This window comes from Oppia nitens, unplaced genomic scaffold (genome assembly GCF_028296485.1).
Source record: "Oppia nitens isolate AA-2021 unplaced genomic scaffold, nextdenovo-longstitch-racon4-pilon3 scaffold43_pilon_pilon_pilon, whole genome shotgun sequence".
NCBI classification, from domain to species: Eukaryota; Metazoa; Arthropoda; class Arachnida; order Sarcoptiformes; family Oppiidae; genus Oppia; species Oppia nitens.
In genome coordinates this window covers 222,501-240,642 of record NW_026533225.1, presented here as the reverse complement: position 1 = coordinate 240,642, position 18,142 = coordinate 222,501, and the positions used below count along the sequence as shown (strand labels likewise).

The window sequence follows — 18,142 nt, the reverse complement described above, 5'->3', positions numbered from 1 at the left end:
ATGGCTCATACTTATGATAGTTTTACATCAACTCTACCAATAGGTATAAAACAAACATAAAATTAAGTTGAAAATAAAACTACCGCTAAATTGTGTTTTATTTCCCATATGGAAATGTCAAAGTCATGACAAATAATGCGAGTTTTCTCCAAAATAAAAAATATAGTTTTCGTTTACTTTGTATAATAATTTAGTGCTTAATTATTACCAGGGCTGGTAAAAAATGCAAGTTTATTAATATATGAAAATGCTATTTTTCTTTTTTTTTTTGAATTCCATATGGGAAATAAAACATGATTTTACGGTAAGTAATAAATACCAGTGAGAATACTAAAAAAAAGTATTGAAAGAAACAAATTTTGATGGCATAAAAATTATATGATCTCGTATTAATATAAATTATTTTTTTTTTATAAAATCAAATGAATAAATATTACACTATAAACTTAACTATAGTTATGTGGGATATCAAATGATTCAGTATAATAAAAATAAATTCAACTTTAGCCATTATCTATATGTTCCCAAAGATATCTCAAAATATTTTTAGATTTTTGATTTAAAAATGATATATAATAATATCTAGTTTTATATAGTAATATATAGAATAGATTTTAATAAATTTTTTTTTACTATTTTGTTTGTTTATAACTTGTTTGTTAATTTTTGTTAATTTTTTTTATTTAAGTTAATATGTATGATGTCGATTCATTGAATCATAAATTTTTTATGCAACTAATAATAAATACATCGATTTGTGTGGACGGGTTTCTACTGATTTCGGGATTTTTGTGCGCCTATAGTACTATCAATAATATCCAAAAATGTCAATCGATTAGAAAATATAATATTTTTAAAAAACTAATTCATCGCTATTTAAGATTAACGCCATCCGTATTGGCATTGATTGGCGTTTCAATTTTGTCTGAACTATTTCTGACTACCGGAGCTCCTCTATGGCACCGATATGTTACTAATAAAGTGATCAGTTGTCGTCGATATTTTTGGAGAAATTTATTATATATTAATAATTTCTATATGGATGGTGTATGATAATAATAATTAATTTATATTAATATTAATATATAAATACAGTATAAACTTATATATAAATAACTTATATATTCTACAATATATTTAAAAAATATTTAATACATTTTATTTTATTTAATTGATAAATATTAGTGTGTAACTCATACCTGGTATTTGGCAGCTGATATGCAATTGTTTTTAGTTTCACCAATTTTTACAATTTTATTATCTTGCAAACAAATTAGGTAAAAACATTTAAAAATTGTGTTTTAATTCTCATACACACACACACACACACACACACACACACACACACACACACATACACACACACACACACACATACACACATACACACAAATACACACACATACATACACACGAATATATATATATATATTCTTAATGTTTTAATAAATTATATAACAATTTTTATAATTAATTTATTAATCAGAAAACAATATATAGGTCTAGCAATGAATGTGTTGGCAATAATTATTAGTTGGGTTGTTATCGCTTATTATTTAATCAAATATCACTCAATACCAATTGATATTTATGGACATGAGTTAGTTTTTTTTATTAAAATTATATGATATATAATATTAATATTATTATTATTATATACTAATTATTTATTTATTTTTTACTTTATAATAATTTTTTTTTATTTTAGAGACAATATATATGTTATGAAAATCTATAGACAAGCCTATACTAGGTTTGGTTCATACAATATGGGTATTATAATGGCATATATTTACACTAAACATAAAATAGTAATTAAATCGGTTTGTTATATTTAATTTATTTTATTACATATATTTTTTTAAAACCACTGTTCATATAAACATGAATTATAAATTTATTAATTTTATATAATTATATTTTATAATTATTTTTATATATATAAATGGGGTTTCAATAACAAAATTAAAAAAAAACAAAACAAAATAGTTATTAAACAAAATTCTATGGACGCTATCTATTTGTATAACAATTACCATATATTTTATACCCTATCTGTGGACTATTGGTTACAGTTATGACAATCCTGCTAGCATTATATACGGTACACTACAGCGTACACTACTGGCCCTGTCGTGGTCCTATATGCTGTATTCGTGTGCTACTGGCCAGGGAGGTCTGGTCAATCGGTTTCTATCGTTGCCAGTATTTGTGCCTTTGAGTAGACTGTCCTATCAGACATATCTCTATCATTTGATTATTATCTATATGTTTGTCTATAGTGTTGAACAATCAGTTTATTCAAATATAACAATAATGGTTTGTAACAACAACAACAAAAATTTAGTAATTAATTATTTATTTATTTATTTATTGATTTTTTTTAAAAAAATAACCTATAGATTATGTCATTTATACAATGGTCAGTGGTGTCAATTTTGGTCAGTTATGTATTTTATGTTATGTTTGAAGCGCCTGTTAGTAAAATTGAGAAAATTTTATCCAATTAAAACATAAAATAATATTTTAATTAACTAAATTAAATATGTATTCAATTAAATAAAGTTTATACAAAAAAATTTAAAAAATAGAAATATATACTGTATATGTCAGGGTTAAGTAAGGGGGATAGGGGGGTAAAACCAAAATACCCCACCTAAATTCGAGAAATTGGGATTTTACCCCCACCAGACTTTTTGACCAAATTGGAAAAATTGTCGCTTAAAAACGACGAGAAATGACCCCCCCCTAAAATTTTAATTTTAGTTGATACTATTTTAGTAAGTGTTTTTATGTTTTTAATGTTTATAAAAATCTAATTATTGATTAAAATTAGTTAAAATAACGTTAAAACACATCAAAAATAACATTATTTTAATTAAAATAAACTAAAAAATTAAAAATTTCCTATTTGTTTAAAAAAAAGTAATCATATTACAATTTAAATATAAGTTTAAGATACTTTAAGAAGTTAATAAAACAATAAATACTTATAATATAAGTTTTTTAATTATAATTTTTAAATTAAAATTTAAAAAATATTTTCAATGTTTTACTTAATATAACTAAAACTTTAACGAAAATTGAGTTAAATAAGTAGTATTCATTTAGTATTTGTATAAAAATAACATTTAAAAAATAGAAATATATAACAAACTAAACATTACGTATAATTTGAAAAAATTAATTATGTTAAAAGTTAAGATTATTAAAATACTAAAAATAACTCAAAGTATATCATTAATGCTTTTATCAACTATTTTTAAATCTTAAATACATTATTTTATTTTTTTGATAAAATTTAAGTTTTTATTAATTTTTAATTTTTTTTTATATTTTTGGAAATTTTACCTATTTTCCTGGGACTTTATACGGGAATTTATGGGAATTTTATTAAATTTACATGGGAATATTCGGGAACTTAAGGAATTTTTAGGGAATTTTCTCTTAACCCCCCCTTGATTTTGGATTATTGAAAAAATTTCCGTTTAAAAATGCAATAAAAATCTTACCACACCCAATATCCCCCCAAGATTTTTCAAGAATTTTGTAAATTTTACCCTGGTCTACCCCCCCCCCCTAAAATCCAAAACCTTGCTTAACCCTGATATATGTATATTTTTAAAATAATATATTTATTACTATAACACATAATAAAAGTATTTTTTTATCAATAATGTTTTATTTATGATATATATTTATATATATATTTATGTGTCACTGTTTGTGTTTATTATTTTATATTTTTTTAAAAACAGAAAATTTTATTTATTTAATATATTAATACAATAAATACTAGTGTTGCCGTTTTTGTCCCAAATCCCTTCTTGTCATGTCACGTCTTGCAAGAACTTGCTAATCTTGTATATATAATCAATTTACATATTTTTTATATATTTTTAATTTAATTTTAAATAACCTAATTACTTCTATAATAAAATATTTTTATATTTATTAATTTTTTTTAATTAATTTGTATATTTATTTTATTATTTAATTAAAATTTATAATTATAAAATTATTTTTACAGATAATAATAATTAAAAATATTTTATATTATTAATTATTAATATATTTATTATCTATAAAAATAATACCATAAATCTAAAATTTGTACACTGGTCATGGCCATTTTTTAATTTTCAATTTTTCCGACTTGTCACGTCACGTCTTGGTCTTCTACAAGAACACTAATAAATACATTATAGTTTAAAACTGTAATGATCAATTTTGCTATCATGATAGATTTTTGAATTTTACTTTATTACGTATTTTATGCTAATGATAATTATATATCTTATTTTTTAATTTTAAATTATTTTTTGTCACATTATATTTAAAACTGTCTCAATACAAGAAAAACCAAAAGCAATAATAAAATTATGTATTTTTGTATGTATATATTAAGTGTAATCTATGTGTTTGTGGTGCGTTTGCTATTGTTTTGGTTTTATTTGTACTGAGACAGTTTTTATTAATATTCAAAACATGTTTAAAATGTGTTTTATTAAAAAATTTTCTACTCTAATAAATTTTGTTATGTTATATTTGTTTTATTTGTTTAGTTTTTATATATTTTGTATAATTAACGTTTCAGGGACCAATTAATAATAAAGCTTTGAGAGCATTACAGGTTTAGAATATGTTTACAATAAACATATATACAAAACAAACAAAATATTTATATTATTGTTGGAATGAATTTGCAAATATTTATTCTACAATATAAAAAAATAAATAAATTGCATTTATTTAATATTGTAAAATATAAAATTTTAAATATACGGCTAATTTTTTAAAATAATTAAACTTAAAATACAATTTACATTATATATTGAAATAAATTACAAAATAATAATTATTTATTTATTTTTTAAAAATATTTTTGAATATAAATAAAATAAGAAAATTCTTGTTTAAAGATGACCTTAATATTTAACTGAATTGTATAAACCTTTAGTACTATATATTCTGTATATACTGTATAATAATAATTAATTAATTAATTAATTAATAATTAGTTAATTAATTAATTAATAATTAATTAATTAATTAATAATTAATTAATTAATTAATAATTAGTTAATTAATTATTTAATTAATATATTATAGAAAATAATTGCATTATCATAAAGATTTAACATATTTAAAATAATAAAACACTGATTTATAGTTGTACATACAGTGTGCATACATAGCAATTTTTTGTGGAAATTTCCAATAGAGGGAATTTTATAAAAAATAAATTTTGATTTTAATTTTGCCAGAAAATTAGTTTTAAAAAATATATATTTAATGATTTATTTCTAGGCAACAAATATATATATATATGTATATATTAATTATATATATTTAAATACAAATAAAATGACAATATTTTTATTTATCGATATTATTTATATAGCTCAAAAAATATAACATAAATATTTATTAAATAAAACGTTGAAAGTATATAAATAGTTTGCCCTAACAATAGTTTATTGTCAAATAGTTGTAATAGTAATAAATAAAAAAAATATATTGTCATGAATTTTTTTTTCTAAAAAACATATAGTTGTGCAACAAATATATGATAAACTTGAAAAAATACAATTAAGTATATAAAATGATATTTAACTTAAAGTTAAATATTTTAGAAAAAATATTTTTGTAATAAAAAAATTAAAAAAAACAGTAAATTTTTTAATTAGTATCAAAAATATTATTGAATATTTTTTTTTAAAAGTAAAAATGACGATAATATTAGATTACTTTCTAATATTATTAAAATTATTAGGATTATACCTAGTTTATTATCTAGCTAAATTTTACTATTATTACTACCGTTTGCCTCCCGGTCCATTTCCAGTACCATTTTTTGGCAATGTACAATGTATATATATATAAATATAGTTTTATACATTATTATTATTATTTAAATTTTTTTATATATATTGTTTATATTTAATAAATAAATTGTAATAATTTTTTTTAATTATTATATATTAGATTTGCGTTCAAAACTATTTCACGAAGATATTGCCCGACAATTGGTTGAAAAATACGGACCCGTATTCACTAAATATACGGGAAATAAACCGATAGTCTATGTCTGTAATCAACAATTGGCTAATCAAGTGTTTAATAGTACAGAGTTTGCCGGACGTCCTAAAACTCATATAGGTTTTTGAAAAATTATAAAAATAAAAACTTTTAATATTGTTTACAGAAAAATATATGTTCAAGCTAAATTCTTGAATAAATTATCAATATATATATAATGTTAATAATTATATTAATAAACAATTTTTTTTAAACTACTAGACTTTTCGCGGCAAACTAACGGCATAATTGGCATTGTTTTTACCGATTATGGACAGGCATTCAAAACATTAAAAAGTGTCGTACTTACCGCTGTATAGTAAGTGTAAATTATTAAATAAATTTATATATATATATATATATATTAGGGATGATTCATATATTACGTTTGCACATGGAGGGAGGGAAGGGTATAGATTTTAAGAATATTGTAAGTTAAATATTTTAAAAAAATTTTAAAGGATTAATTTTTTCATCAAAGTTTATCAAGTTAAATATATAACTTTTATTAATAGAAATAGTTTTTATTAATAAATTTTAGTTACAGTTTACAAAATATTTTAAAAGTAAATTTTTTTATATAAAATATTTATTTAAATCATTATTTATTGTTTAAATATATGTGAAACTCAAAAGCCAACATATATAAGGTCTTTTATTTAGGAAATATTATTTAAAGATTGGTTTAATTTTAATTAAATTATTTATAAATTTTGTGCTATTTTATTTCTCATTGTGGGGGTAAAGAAATAGTGACTACATGCAAACAATTGCAAACTTGGGGAGGGGACATAGATTTCAAAAAAAAGTTCGAACGTACTTTGTGAATCATCTTTTACTTTAAATTACTACTAAATTATTAATAATTATAATACTATTATTATAAACAACAACAACAAAATAAATATAATTTTTTTAAAGCAAATATGCTCGTAATGATCGACTGGTCGATGTATGTGTCAATTGTGTAGACAATACAATCAAATCAATAGTTGACAGGGAGGGTGGCATAAATGGGCCAATTATGCCAAATGATTACATAGCTATGCTATTTGTTAACATACTTGCCTCATGTGCTTTGGGACAAACGTTTGTGTTTTTTTATATATATATTTATATATATTTATATATATAAATAGACAGTCAATTAATCTTGCGTCGCGTAAAACTTGAATAACTTTTGAACGGTTAGAGATAATTTAATTCTGTAAATTACACTTAAGAATATCATATCGACCACACTTAATATACACGCAATCACAAAACTAGGATGACAAGATATACAAAATATCCGGACCAATGCAGGACACTATGCTACAGGCAAAACTACAACTGACAAATTTATTTTGACAATAAAATTTTGCAGTGAAGAAATAATAGTTTAATATAAAAAAGAATCATCAAAATCGAATTGGTAGTTTTACTTTTATAGTTTAATAAGTTTGTCATAAATCAATATATAAAATAATCTAAAATAAAAATGACGTTATTTATGACTTGTATATGATTATTAGATAAACATTTCAATTATATTACTAATTCTAAAAACAAAATTTTACTATGTCAATTAGTTTTCGAAATAATATCAAATTACAATAGTGTGATTTATATTGTAATTTTAAAAACTAATCGACATATTGAAATTTTGCTTTTAGAATTAGTAATATAATTAAAAAAATCCATCTAATAAATATATACAAGTCATAAATAACGTCATTTTTATTTTAGACTATTTTATATAATATGATTTATGACAAACTTAATAAACCATAAAAGTAAAAATACCAATTCGATTTTAATGATTCTTTTTTTTTATATTAAACTATTATTTCTTGACTACAAAATTTCATAGTCAAAATAAATTTGTCAGTTGTAGTTTTGCCTGTAGCATAGTGTCCTGCATTGGTCCCGATATTTTGTATATCTGGTCATCCTAGTTTTGTGATTGCGTGTCTATTAAGTGTGGTCGATATGATATTCTTAAGTGTAATTTACAGATTTAAATTATCTCTAACCGTTAAAAAGTTATCAAAGTTTTACGCAACGCAAGATTAATTGACTGACTCCTTATATATATATATATATACAGTATATCAGGGTGTAGCAAATATGATTATGGAGGCATATAATGCCAAATAACACCCTAATCACTACACCTCCCACCCCCCACCCAAAAAAAAAATCAAAATCCTTGCTTAATCTTGGTATATAAACATATATTGTATATACTGTATTTATTTATATATTTTTTTATGTTTGTGTACTGTAGGTACGATTTTGATGACCCGGAGCTCAAACTGATTAAATATTTTTTACACGACTTTCCCAAAGAAACCGACGACAAAATACATATATGGGAGGCGTCGGCAGTCATGAGATTCTTGGATAGAAAACTGATTGCCAGACAAACTGAATCTATCGGTAAATTCAAGTCAATGATTATTGAAAAGTTTACCGAACACTACAGGGATTATAATCCCGAAGCTATTGAACGCGATATTTGCGATTCGCTGATTACGGCCAAAAACCAGGCCATCTCCGCCGGTAAACAATCGGCCCAATATCTAACCGACCAGAATCTAGCCATTTGTATATACGAAATGTTGGTCGGCGGTGCCGAAGGTGCGGAATCCACTTTCCGATGGCTACTACTGTTTATGGCCTACTATCCCGAAGTACAGCAAAAATTGCGCCACGAAGTGGCCACAGTTATTGGCGTCGGCGGCGGCGACCGATTGCCCAGACATGAGGACAGAGACAGTTGTCACTATACTATGGCATTCATATCGGAGATTATGCGCTTCAGGACTATTTCACCGGACGGTAATCCCCATAAAGTACTGATCGATAGCAAACTAGGTATGGATTTTTAATTAACAAATAAAACAATAATATTTTTTAAAAAAATTATATGATACTATAAATTATGTTATTGTTATTTAAAGTATAAAATCAAATGTCACAAAATTAATGTTTTATATAATATACTATTAAAAATAGTTATATATATATATATATATTATTTTAATACATATTTTCATCATTTTATTGCACATATTTTATTTACTTATTCTTATTACTATTTCTTATTAATTATTTAAAGTAAAAAAATATAGTATTAGATATTTTACTACAGTTTCAATTATATTTTATTTATTTATTTATTATATTTTTTAGAAAAAATATATAATTATCAAATTGAAAAAATATTTTAACTAATTTTTCTTTAATTTAATTTAATAATTTTATTATTTGTTTAAAAAATAATAATAATAGGCAACTATACAATACCCAAGGATACCACAGTGAATGTATATCAGGGAATAGTTATGCGAAACGACGATCCAAACTACTGGTCCCGCGGTCTAGACTTTATGCCCGAACGCTTTCTGGACGAATCGGATGGACACTATAGGAAACCATCGGCGGCTTATATACCGTTTGGCTCAGGTATTCGCAAATGTTTGGGCGATAAGTTTGTCTATTCGGAAATGTTTTTGATTTTAGTCCGACTAATACAGCGGACACACCGTTACGATATAGTATTGGCCACACATAACGGTATCGGTATTAATGCGGCCATCAATGACTTTTGTCTGCCCTATGATTATACTATCCAATTGAAACTAAGAGAATAATATTTTCTAATTTTTTTTACAACACTAATCACAATAATAGATATATTAACTTAATTTGTTTTTTTATCAATAAATGCAATTAACAAGTTTTTTTTTGTTTTATTTTAAGTTACTAATTTTTAAAAAAAAAATAATATAAATATATTTTCAATTAACTAAATTAAATTTATAGATTTTTAAAAATCTATATTATTTAAGAATTAAAATTTTAGAATCTTAACAACTAATTTGTAAGTTTTATATTTATGTCAATTATTTTTATTATTTTTAATATAGTATAGTATACATAGTGTAATATAGTAATAGTTAGAAGAAAAAACTAAATATTATAGTGAGTGAGTGAGTGAGTGAGTGAGTGAGTGAGTGAGTGAGTGAGTGCCAAAAAAATATTGTTTAATTTATAAATATTTTATTAATTGTATTTACAATTAATATGAATATTTATATACAGAATATTGTATATATATATGTCAAGATAATTGTATATTCATTTAATTACCTAATATTATTTATTTAAAAAAATTAATTTGTAAAAATATGTAAAATTATTGGCATTTTTTTAGTGCCAATAATTATATTATTGCGACACAAATATTTTAATGATTTTACAATAACTTATTGAAAGACATATACTGTGATTATTATTTAAAGTATATGTTGTTAGTGTGTTTAAACTTTTTTTTTAAAAAAAATTAAAATATTTTTTTTTGCAAAAAAAGTAGTAGTTGTAATAAATTATTAAAATATTTTATTAATTAGATTTTATTTAAAGAAAAATTATTTTTAAATATAAATCTTATAGAAAAATGTCTGTTGTCTATGATTTTACCGGAAAAGTAGTTTTGATAACCGGTTCGAGCTCTGGTATTGGCGAAAGTATTGCACTATTATTTGCCAAATCGGGTGCCAATGTTGTGATCACCGGACGTAATGCTGAACGTGTAGCCAAAGTGGCCAAACAATGCACAGATGTATCACCGAAACAGTTGACTGCACTGGAAGTTGTCGGCGATCTGACTAATAAAGAGGACTGCAATCGACTGATTCAGACAACTGTCCAAACGTTTGGCAAAATTGATGTATTGGTCAACAATGCGGGCATTGATTGTATTGTAGAAATAACTGATGAATGTTATTATGAAAAGTTTTTGACAACAATTAATACTAATCTTAATATTGCTGTATATATGACACACAAATGTGTCCCATATTTGGCCAAAACTGGTGGTAATATTATCAATATTTCTACTATTGGAGCTAAACGTGCGGTAAATTTTTAATAATCTAATATTTAACAAAAAACAAAAATCTAATATTAATCATAATAAAAAAAAAATAAATCATTTATTAATTTCTAAAATAAGTTTTAATATTTTTTTTTATTTAATTAATTATAAAGAGTTCAGACTCTTCGCCATACAATACATCAAAGACGGCGTTAATTATGTTTACCAAATGTATGGCCGCAGAGTTGGGACCCAAACATCATATCAGAGTCAATGCTATTAAGTAATTACAGTATAATATCTAATGTATTTAATTATATTATTTAAAAAATAATATATAATAATTTTATTATTATTTTTTTAATACTTAGTTTATTTAAAAAAAATAATTGAATTATACGGTATAGTATAAAATTTGTATTAAAAAAAACCATAAAATTTTATTTTTATATATTTTTTTATATGTTGTTAAGTAATATATAGTTTTATTATATATATATATCAGGGTTAAGCAAGGTTTTGGATTTTAGGGGGAGGGGGATCTAAGGTGGCGTCAACTTACAAAATTCTCGAAAAATTTTTGGGGTGGGGTCTAAGGTGGTGTGTAGACTTTTATTACATTTTTAAAACGGCTTGACCCCCCTACCCCCTGATATATATATATATATATAAGTAATTTAATTTTAAAATTTAGTTTATAAATAATTTTTTTTTATTTTATTAGTCCGGGTTTAACATTGACTAACTTTGAATGCCAGTCAATGGGTATCAGTCGTCAAGAAAGTGATAGACAGCTGACGGCTATGGGAACCCAATTACCCGTCGGACGGGTGGGTCAAGCGTCGGATATGGCATCGGTTGTGGCATTTTTGGCCAGTAATGAGGCCGAGTATATTACGGGCAGTAGTTTTGTGGTCGATGGCGGAAAACTTGTGTCCAGATAAAACTAAAATATAAAAAATTACAATTGAAATATGATTAGTATTTTATTATTATTTTTTGTTGTTGTTGTTATTGAATATATTAAATAACGAGATAAATAAAAAAAATTTTTAAATTAATTTATGTTATTGTAATACAAATATTTTAATCATTTTACAATAATTACAACAACATATATATATATATATATATTTATACTGTTTATTATAAATTCATATAATACATTATATATATACATTATTTGTGTGTTCAAGCATTTATAAAGCTAAATTATTTATTTTACAACAAAATTAGTGCTAATTGAAAGAGAGAGAGAAAGAGAGAGAGAGAGAGAGAGAGAATATCCAGGATTTATATCCCCCGTTTTTACAATGATTGCATGCACGGGGTTTTGAGAACCCTTAAACTATGTTTCTCTCTAGTATTGTTGGTTATACTGTGTATAGCACTCATAACCGCCACCGATAGTTCAATAGTTAGAGGAGTACCCCTATTAACGATAGGACAGCATTATATATGCGGACAGTTCTTCGTACACATATTATCTGTTTCCTCGCGTTAAAAATCCCAACAAACTTAGGTGGCCCGTCCGGGTATCGATCTCGGGTTGTCGTACTCGAAAGCCGACAACTTAGCCTTTCGGCCACCGAGGCCCCATAGAGAGAGAGAGAGAGAGAGAGAGAGAGAGAGAGATGATTTATAGTGCACGTCACATACTATGTATGGTACACTTTTTGGAGATCTGTCCCTTTTTTGTATTATTACCCATAGCATGCGTATAGCACTCATAAGCATAGTTAGAGGAGTACCTACAAGCAGTAAGTCAGCTTGGTAAGGGGACGATTCTTTGTACCCAAACTAGCTGTTACTTAATATTTGAAATGGCAATAAACAACAGTGACTCACCAGGGAATCGATCCCCGGACGTCGTACGTCTGTGTTGTTTCTCAGGCAACACGTGCAAACAGCCGACGTCTTAGCTCATTACGCCATTGAGCCACGGACGAGACAGAGAGAGAGAGAGAGAGAGAGAGAGAGAGAGAGTATTTTTATTATTATTTCAATAATATTGATATATTTATTTGATTTTTTTTAATTAGAAATAGATTATAAACTACATATTAAAAGTGTAAATGTATGTAATTGCAATTGCAATTTAATAATATTTTCATATAATATAAAGTAATATGAAATTAAAATTTATAATCAAATATGATTTTTTTTCGTAACTAATTTGTAAGTTTTATATTTATGTCAATTATTTTTATTATTTTTAATATAGTATAGTATAATATAGTAATAGTTGGAAGAAAAAACTAAATATTATAGTGAGTGAGGGAGTGTCAAAAATATAATGTTTAATTTATAAGCATTTTATTAATTTTAAAAAAAATTTATATGAATATTTCTATACAGAATATTGTATACATCATTATTGTATATATGTCAAGATAATTGTATATTCATTTAATTACCTAAAATTATTTATTTAAAAAAAATAAATTTTTAAAAATTTATAAAATTATTGGCACTTTTTTTATTACCCAATAATTATATTATTGTGACACAAATATTTTAATGATTTTACAATAACTTATTGAAAGACATAATAAAAAATATTATTAATATACAGTATAAACATAATATATTATCAGTTTTTTTTTACTAAATAATAAAAATGTCAATAATAGTAGAGTATCTAATTATATTATTAAAAATATTTGCATTGTATTTAATTTGCTATTTAGCTAAATTTTATTATGAATACTATCGTTTACCTCCAGGTCCATTTCCGATACCATTTTTAGGTAGTGTTAAATGTAAGTTTAAAAATATTTATTTACTTTTTTAAAGAAAAAAATAAAAAACAATTTTAGTTATTAATAAATGTTAATTTATATAAAGTTATTTATATATTATATTAAATAAATTTTGTATAAGTTATAGACAGTTATAATCTATTAGATAAACAATTATTATTATTTTTTAATTCAATTATTAATAATTAACAAAAAAAATTATATTAAATATTTTATTATTAATTAATTACAATAATTTATTTATTAACTAATTATTAATTAATCACTAGATCTACGATCAAAGCTATATCATGAAGATATTGCCCGTGAAATGGCTAAAAAATACGGACCCCTTTGCACCCGATATATTGAAAACAAACCGATAGTCTATGTCTGTAATGAACAGTTGGCTAAAGAATTTTTCCGCAAAACAGCATTTGCCGGACGTCCTAAAGTACATATGGGTTAACAATAAGTTACATAAATATATATATATATATATGTTTGTGTGTGTGTGTGTGTCTATGTACAGTATGTATATGGGGTCTCGGTGGCCGAAAGGCTAAGTTGTCGGCTTTCGAGTACGACAACCCGAGATCGATACCCGTTTGGACCACCTAAGTATGTTTGTGATTATATGTATATATGTATATATGTATGAGTCTGTGTGGGTGTATGTATGTGGTGTGTGTGTGTGTGTGTGTGTCTGTGGTGTGATGAGTGAGTTTGTATGTGATGTGATAAATGTAAACTATATAATGGAAAATATATAATAATTTAATTTGAAAATATATTTATTTATTATTATTATTTTTAAATTTAAGAGTTTGCCCGTCCATTGAATGGTAAAACGGGAATATTGTTTACCGATTCGGGTGAATCACATAAAATATTAAAACGTTTGGGAATGACTGTTGTTAAGTATGTTTTTTATTGTTTACAATTTAATTGTTTAATTAATATATTTAAAAAAAAATATTTTAATCTATAATTATATTTTAATAATTTAAAAAAAACAAATAATTTGTTATTGATATGCAATATATGCAATACAGGTATTAATCTGTATTTAGATTAGTGTAAATATATATTATAAAATCTTTATAAAATTTAATCTTTATTTTTAGTATTATTATTATTATTATTATTTAAAAAACTTACTGTACATTAATGTACTGCTAATGAAACTTGATGATTAAATTTATTAATTAATTATTTTGTTGTTGTTGTTGTTGTAAAAGCAAATTTGCTGCCAGCGATCAACTTGTCGATATAATTATTAATTGTGTGGACAATTGGATCGATTGGGTAGTGGACAGGGAGGGCAACAATCAACCGTTTGTACCAAACGATTATATATTATATCTAATTGTCAACATTTTGATAACATGTGCTTGGAATGAATCGTTAGTAATTTTCTTATATATATATATAAATAGTAAACAATACATATATATCTAGAATATTTAAAAAAAAAATCTAAATTATACTAGCACAATCATATAACTAATTAATTAATTAACTATAAGAAACATAATATAAAAAAATGATAAATTATATTATGTTATGCTACTGAAACTTTGATACCCCTACCTACCCCCCCCCTTTCTTCAAAAAAAATGTTAATATAACATTATATGTGTTTAGATATTAAATAATGTTTATACATATACTAAATTAAATTTATTTATATTACTCTATAGTCACTATAATACTGTAAATATGTATAGTATAATAAAAAAAAATTATATTAATTTATATATATACCGGTATATATTAATAAATTATTACAATAAACAAACTTTTTTTTAGTAATAATTACGATTTCGATGATCCGGAGCTTAAATACTACCGAAACTTTTTCAACGATTTTACCGATGAAACCGATGACAGATCGCATATGTGGGAGACATCGGCTTTCATACGGTTTATCGATCGGAAACTAATTGCCGAACAAATGTCATCAATGAAACAATTTCAACAATCAATGATACAAAAGCTTAGGGATCACTACAATGGTTACGATTCTGAGGCCAATCTGAGAGACATTTGCGATGGTTTGATAACAGAAGCAGCAAAATACCGATTGGCAATCACCGAAATTGGTGGACAGTTGTCGTCGGAAAAAACTAGACAACAAAATCAATATCTGGTCGATGATAACCTTGGTATGTGTGTATACGACATATTTATTGCCGGTACCGAAACAACAAACTATACGTTCGTATGGATGATATTGTTTATGACATACTATCCGGAAGTACAGCTAAAATTGCGCCGCGAATTGGCGACAGTAATCGGCGATCGATTGCCCAGTCATGAGGACAGACAACGGTGTGACTATACGATGGCATACATATCGGAAATATTGAGATTCAGAAATATTGTTACGGAAGGAGTGTCCCATAAAGTATTAGTTGACGAAAAATTAGGTAAGTCTAGGTGTATACACACATACACATACACATACACATACACATACACATACACATACACATACACATACACATACACATACACATACACATACACATACACATACACATACACATACACATACACATACACATACACATACACATACACATACACATACACATACACATACACATACACATACACATACACATACACATACACATACACATACACATACACATACACATACACATACACATACACATACACATACACATACACATACACATACACATACACATACACATACACATACACATACACATACACATACACATACACATACACATACACATACACATACACATACACATACACATACACATACACATACACATACACATACACATACACATACACATACACATACACATACACATACACATACACATACACATACACATACACATACACATACACATACACATACACATACAATAAATAATTAATATATAAAAAATCATTATGACTTTAGGCAACTATTTCATACCAAAAGATACAGTAGTGAACGTATATCAGGGAATAGTTATGCGAAACGACGACGAAAACTACTGGTCCCGCGGTCTAGACTTTATGCCCGAACGCTTTCTGGACGAATCGGATGGACACTATCGTAAACCATCGGCGGCTTATATACCGTTTGGCGGCGGCTCTCGCAAGTGTATCGGCGAACGGTTTGTCTATTCAAAATTGTTTCTGATTTTGGTTCGTCTATTGCAACGAACAACTCATATAGTATTGGACACCAATGGAGGAGTCGGTATTAATCCCGATATCAATGACTTTTGTGTGCCGTTTGAGTTTAAAATCAAATTGCAAACAAAATAACTACTAATTTAAGTAGAAATAAAACTAATACATAATAATTGTGTATTTGTTTTAGTTGAGTTAAAGTTATATATATATATAAATTAATTAGTTTTTAGATATGCTTTTACTGTATATTACTTATAAGTTAGTAGTTTTAAAATTTCAATATTATTATTATTGTTTGTTTGTTTGTTTTTTTCAAATTAATTATTATATTTAAAAAACAAAAATGTTTTTTATAAATATTTTTTTATTTTAATACTAATAATAACAACAAAAATCATTTGTATATTATTGATATTAAAAAAAAAATTACAGTAAATGTAATCTTTATATGTTATAAAATATATATTAAATTTATATACATTATTGTTAGTTACTAATAACTTAAATAAGAATTAAATTATTATTACTAAAAAAAAGTTGCTTGATTATTTTATTAATAATTATATTTTAATTACAGTATTTGTTTTTACGAATATTTGAATTAATTATTAATTTAAGTCTTTAAAACTAAAAAAACTAAAAAATCTAATCTAATGTTTTAATTTAAAAAAAAAATATTTTCTAAACAAATAAATTTAATTAATTATTTTTAATAATTTTTTATAATATACTAATTATTTTTATTTAATTAAAATCAATAATCTGTATTAGAGTCAAAAACATTGCCAACCAGTTGACCGCCATCGGCCACATACTCACTGCCCGTAATAAACTCGGCCGCATTGCTGGCCAGATATCCGACTATTGATGCCGTATCCGACACTTGACCTACCCGTCCAACTGGTAATTGGATTCCGATAGCCGTCAGCTTTCTATCGCTTTCTTCACGATTAAATCCCATTGACTCGCATTCAAAGTCAGTCAATGTTATACCCGGACTAATAAAATAAAAAAAATAATTTTTTTAAATATATTTATATAAATAATTATTTTAAATATATTTATATAAATAATTATTTTAAATATATTTATATAAATAATTATTAATAACAAAAATTTTAAAACTAAGCAACTATGTAAGAGAGTAGGGGAGGGGCTCAAGCCGTTTTAAAAATGCAATAAAAGTCTGCACCACACTCTAGACACCCCCCATAAAATTTTACGAGAATTTTGTAAGTTGACCCCACCTTAGACCTCCCCCTAAAATCCAATAACCTTGCTT

The 18,142-nt window shown here is 24.8% G+C and overlaps 4 protein-coding genes across 4 annotated transcripts in view; 3 read left to right on the top strand and 1 right to left on the bottom strand.

The window, feature by feature from the left end:
- LOC128959234 (steroid 17-alpha-hydroxylase/17,20 lyase-like) lies at positions 1-9,719 on the top strand. Its single transcript, XM_054305171.1, has 4 exons — positions 1-43; positions 5,989-6,133; positions 8,351-8,940; positions 9,358-9,719. Exons 1-4 carry the CDS (start codon positions 1-3, stop codon positions 9,717-9,719), a joined length of 1,140 nt encoding a protein of 379 aa, XP_054161146.1.
- A 788-nt stretch (positions 9,720-10,507) lies between these two features.
- On the top strand, positions 10,508-11,889 carry LOC128959233 (3-oxoacyl-[acyl-carrier-protein] reductase FabG-like; the record flags this gene model as incomplete). Its single annotated transcript, XM_054305170.1, has 3 exons — positions 10,508-10,987; positions 11,119-11,228; positions 11,670-11,889. Coding segments are annotated over 3 exons (810 nt in total), but the record flags the coding sequence as incomplete, so codon positions are not given.
- A 3,697-nt stretch (positions 11,890-15,586) lies between these two features.
- Positions 15,587-16,992, top strand: LOC128959231 (steroid 17-alpha-hydroxylase/17,20 lyase-like). The gene is made up of 2 exons (XM_054305169.1): positions 15,587-16,118; positions 16,640-16,992. Exons 1-2 carry the CDS (start codon positions 15,587-15,589, stop codon positions 16,990-16,992), a joined length of 885 nt encoding a protein of 294 aa, XP_054161144.1.
- A 622-nt stretch (positions 16,993-17,614) lies between these two features.
- LOC128959230 (cyclohexanol dehydrogenase-like) overlaps positions 17,615-18,142 on the bottom strand; it is a 2,050-nt gene continuing 1,522 nt past the window's right edge. The window contains exon 3 of the mRNA XM_054305168.1: positions 17,615-17,858. Coding sequence (XP_054161143.1) covers positions 17,615-17,858 — 244 coding nt within the window. The remainder of the gene's footprint in view (positions 17,859-18,142) is intronic.